Source organism: Grammomys surdaster, unplaced genomic scaffold (genome assembly GCF_004785775.1).
Source record: "Grammomys surdaster isolate TR1022 unplaced genomic scaffold, NIH_TR_1.0 201, whole genome shotgun sequence".
Lineage (NCBI taxonomy): Eukaryota > Metazoa > Chordata > Mammalia > Rodentia > Muridae > Grammomys > Grammomys surdaster.
The window spans coordinates 9,531,816-9,537,064 of NW_021604646.1; the positions used below are offsets into that span (position 1 = coordinate 9,531,816).

General features: G+C 37.5%; 1 protein-coding gene across 1 annotated transcript in view; it reads left to right on the top strand.

Moving 5' to 3' along the window:
- Positions 1-5,249, top strand: part of Ces5a (carboxylesterase 5A) — a 27,954-nt gene that overhangs the window by 19,153 nt on the left and 3,552 nt on the right. The window contains exon 10 of the mRNA XM_028770454.1: positions 88-235. Within this exon, the coding sequence (XP_028626287.1) occupies positions 88-235 (148 nt within the window). The remainder of the gene's footprint in view (positions 1-87; positions 236-5,249) is intronic.

The window sequence follows — 5,249 nt, forward strand, 5'->3', positions numbered from 1 at the left end:
CTTCCTTCCTTCCTTCCTTCCTTCCTTCCTTCCTTCCCTCCTTCCCATTCTCCCTCCCTCCTTTCCTTTTTTCCTTCCTTTTCACAGCATGTCCCCACCCAGTATCTGCACGTTGTGTCAAAGGAGTACTTCCATGGCAAGCATTCTCTGACTGACATCCGAGACACTTTATTGGAATTGTTTGGAGATGTGTTCTTTGTGGTTCCTGGGCTGGTGACAGCTCGATATCAAAGAGGTAAGTCCCAGAAGAGCACCTTTCAAGGACTCAGACAGTGAGACAGGAGGTCATGGGGTCCATATTGCCCATTGAGGACCCATCCCTGGGCTCCTTCACCTTGAGGATCTCTTTGGTGTTTTCATGATGGAAGAATGCTATACCCATCTTTATGTCTCAGGAACACGAACTACTTATGATTTCAGTCTTTTACTTTCTTCACTTTTCTCTCTGGAGCTGGTTGTTTTTTTCAAAACATAGTAGCTATTAGGCGTAAGGGGGAAAATTAGATGGAAGAAAAAATCTTTGGGGAGCTAATATAAAGCTTGTCTTCCTTCATCCATTCCTCCCTCTCCCTCTTCCTCTTCCTTCATCTCCCCCTTCCCTCTGTTTTTCTCATAACAAACACTTATCAGTGACTTCCTTTGTACTTGATTCTGTTCTATATCCTGGAAGTTTGGCAGAAAGTAGACTAAATACTCTGTCACTGTTCTAGTGAGAAAGACTGGAAAAAAGAAATAAGCAAATGAATGTAGACTCTGTTCTACGGTGATAAAAGTACAGTGGCCTCAGAGAGGGACAGAGGCCATGGGCCTGATTGCCATGAGAGGTCACTGCTATGCTAGGTCTCTTAATGACAGACAAGGTGAGCACTGTTGAGTTTGACAACACAGAAGTCATTGGTGACCTTGACACCGACTTTAATTGAATGATAAGAGAGTGGAAGACTAATTTAAATGGTTCAAAGGAAGTGGGGGTTGGGGGATTTATCTGTGGATGCAGTAAGAAACAACTTCAATTCTTTTGTAACAGTTTTGTAGAGATGAATAAAGTAATTCTAAAATTTACATGAAAATGAAGGGATGGCCAAATCCATCTTGAGCAAGTGTAACAAAATTAGAGGAGATACAATTCACTTGATTTTAGGACTTATCACTGAACTAGGATAATTGAGCAGGCCCCACCCCTCACTGAGGAGCTACTGGCAAGGGACAGTAAGTTGGGGTAGAGAGAATAATTTTTGTGGATGTGGACACTGGTTGGTTGCAGTGGGTCACCTTACTCAGGCACATATGGGCAGCACTAACTGGGTTAGTAGGTTATAAAGTCAAAATGTATGAAGCTGGGGGAGGTAAAGAGGGAAAGAGTGGGCAAATATAGTCTTGTTTCATGATATATATGTATAAAATTCTCAAAAATAAGAAAAAATTTAAAAAGGGAAAGAACATTCCTTCAACCCCAGCACGCACGCACGGATGCATGCACAAATGAGTCTAACTGAAAGGACTGTGCTGTGATTTCCAGTTTTTCTTTCTTTGCTCTGTTTGTATCATTGGTCCCAGAGGTTTATGGAAATCTCAGCCGGCTTACTATGTCCTAAACTGATCACTGAGTAACAGAGAATAGGCTGCAGTGGCCACTTAGAACAAACAATAAAAACTTTATAAAGTTAGTATAGAGCATCAGTAACAACAACAACAACAACAACAAACCAACAGCAGCACTCCCAAACAAAAATTCTAGGCAGTTGGTAGGATTAGATTCTATCACTTCCATACCAGAACTTCTGTTGTTACTGTTTTTATTTTTTTTTTTTAATTAGACAAAGAAACAAGAAAGTATCCTTTACATACAGGAAAAGTAAACTAACAGAAACCCCAAACATTACAAATACTGAACAAAAACTTAAATCAACTGTTTAAAATATGGAATGGCAGGTATGCTAACCACTGTGTCACTACTGCCTAAGCAAAATTTTACTATTTAAAATATGTTCAATTGTCTAAAGGAAACCGTGAGACTAAATTATCACTAAATAGTGCCAGAAAGAGATAGAATTTGTTTCTTAAAATTGAGAAGAAACTGAATGTGGTGGAAAGATACAATAGCTGAAGTGAACAAGTTACTCTAGGGATCCATCACAGCTCTGAGCACATGAAAGAAGGAACAAAACCCTTAGCTGTGCCATCTGAGACACTCAGTCTGAAGGAGAGAAGAATAAAGGAAACTGAACAGAGCACAGGAATCCTGGCGGATGAACATCCACCATTCTGCTATTTGTTTCCTATGTCTCTTACAGCAATTTGGCTTTTGAGTAGCTTCATTACTGCCTTCTTTTGCATTAGAATTTTCTAGAGCCTCATTCTGATCCACCTCTTGCTTTTTTTAATCAGGAAAATTTTAGTTATTTTCTAAATTAATGTTGAAGATTGAAATTCACATCTTAAGTTATAATAATCAAGTGCAAATTAATATCCATTTACTCTTGATAGCATAAAACTTCTATGTTATTAAGACTGAATTTATATCTCTCTACATCCTATCTTTCTAACAGATTTGCAATTGTGTTTTGCAAATGTCTTTAAAATAATTGAGGTAAGGGGACATTGTGAACAACAATGAATTAAGAATAACTTCCATATTTATTTACACGGCTAGTTTTACTGTGTTAGTTGCCTTTTTATGTGGATTTGAAATGCTTTCTGCATCCTGTTGTCTCAGCTTAAAATCTTTAAAGGATTTCCTTTCCTCCTCTGATAAGTTTGTTAGCTACGTTCCGTGTACCTGGAAATGTCACAATCTCTCCCCCTTTTCCAAATGATAGTTTTACCCAGCTATCTAATCCTTGATTAGCAGCCTTGACACTCTGACTGTGCCATCCCCATGCTTTCTGACCACCATCAGTTCATTGGATAGATCCTATGATAATCTGATTCCTAGATGACAAGTATCAACTCTTTTCCTGTGTCCTTGAAGCTCCTTTATTTCTCTCTGGCTTTAGATATGATGTGTCTCTTTGTGGTCTCTGAGTTTTTCCTATATGGAGGTTGTTGACATTCTTGGATGCCAGACTTTCAACAACTTTGGAACAGGAAGTAGGACAAGACACAGTGAAGGACAGTATGAAAGGGCAGCTACACACACCACAATGAAAGGCACCACAATGAAAACCTACAAGTGCCTTATGACAGAGCCACAGAATACATGAAGTAAAAGTGACAGAAGAAGCTTGGAAGGATAGTTTTATTATAATAGTTGGAGACCTTAACATATGACTTTCAGTGACAAAACAATTACGAAAGGTATGAAAAGGGAAATAGATGAGACTGCTATAAATCAGCCAGACCTAAGATGGCATAAAGAGCATTTCATCTGACAGCTCTCAGAATCTCCATTTCTCTCTCGTACATGTAATAGACAGGATAAAGTACACATTTGAGCCCAGAACAAATCTCAATGACTCCAAAGAGGTAGAGTACGCTCGTAGTGGAGTGGAATCAGAAATCAACAAGAAGAAATATGAAAACTCAAACATGTAAAAACCAAACAACATAGTTTTTACACTTAAAATATGATGTCAAAATATGTATGACAAAATATTTAGTACTTTAACCATTTTATATATTTCCTATAAGTGAAATGCAATGTTTGTCATTTTTTGTCTAGCTTATTAACAAAATGCCTCAAGGTTCATCTATTCATCACCACATGTGACAATTTCTTTCTCAGGCTGAGAAATACTGCTTGCCTGTATATACCACATTTGTTTATGCATTCATCAATGGTCATTTCAGTGTGTCTACCTTCTGACAATAGTGAATAATGCTGTTTGAACATGAGTATAGAGATATCCATTCTTTTAGATGCATATTCCTGGGCCACACAATCATCATGTCTTTTGAAAACCTGTGTGTTACTTTCACAATGGCTGTGACAATTTTCATACCTTCCTCCGGTGCATAAGAACAGCAGCCCCTCCACTGTTCCAACATCTGCTTCCTGCAGTTTCTGAAGGAATAACTTTCACATACATGTGTGTGTGTGAAGTACTATTCAACTATGGTATTGGTATGTGTTTCTCCAATGGTTAGATAAGGATGTCTCCATGTGCTTTTCAGACATTTTACAATATTATGTCAAAATATGTATGACAAAAATATTTAGTACTTTAACTATTTTATATAAAATGGTTTAAAAAAACAACACAAAATTATCAATCTCATGATGAAATTTCTATACATGAATAGCACCCATTCTCCCTCCACATATCCGTCTCCCTCCTCTAGCCCATTCTGTAGCTTCCTTCCTTCCTCCCTTAAACAACTGTTCTTATGCCTCTTGTCTCTTCTTTTCTCTCTGATATCCCCCCATATGTGTGTGTGTGTTTATAAAGAAACACACACACACACATATCACATATAAAAGAAAATGTGGAATATTTTCCAAACATTGTTATGTCTCTTAGCAAAATGTCTGTACAAGTTCTTTACTCTTTTTTCTTTTAACTGAGAATTATATGTTTTGATTTAGAAATTCTTTGTATATTTCTATTGTACAGACTATTATATAATTCTTTGTATAGACTAACTCCATTTGAAGTATAATTTGCAAGTATTGGTAATAATTTGCAAGAGATTCTATAGGTTGATTTCTTGCTCTGTTGATAATAGATAACAGGATATTGATTTTAATTGTTCAAGGGTATTACCTCACTTATTGTTTTCCCTGTTAATTGTCTATTTTGTATTGTATTTTAGAAACCACTGCCAAATGCAAGGCAGTGGGAATTAAAAAGTGTGTGTGTGTATGTGTGCATGCGCATGTGTCTGTATGAGCGTGTGTGTGTGTCTGTATGTGTGTGTGCATGTATGTGTGTGTGTGTATATATGTGTGCATGTATGTGTGTGTATGTGCATGTATGTGTGTGTATGTGTGTGTGCATGTGTCTGTATGTGTGTGTGCATGTATGTGTGTGTATGTGTGTGTGCATGTGTGTCTGTATGTGTGTGTGCATGTATGTGTGTGTATGTGTGTGCATGTATGTGTGTATGTGTGTGTATATTTTTGTATGTGTGTGTATGTGTATATGTGTGTGTACATGTGTGTGTATCTGTGTGTGTATGTGTGTGTGCATATGTATGTGTGCGTGTGTGTGCATGTGTGTGTGTATCTGTGTGTGTGTGTATGTGTGTGTCCATATGTATGTATGTGTGTGTGTGTATGTGTGTGTGCATATGTGTATGTGTGTGTATGT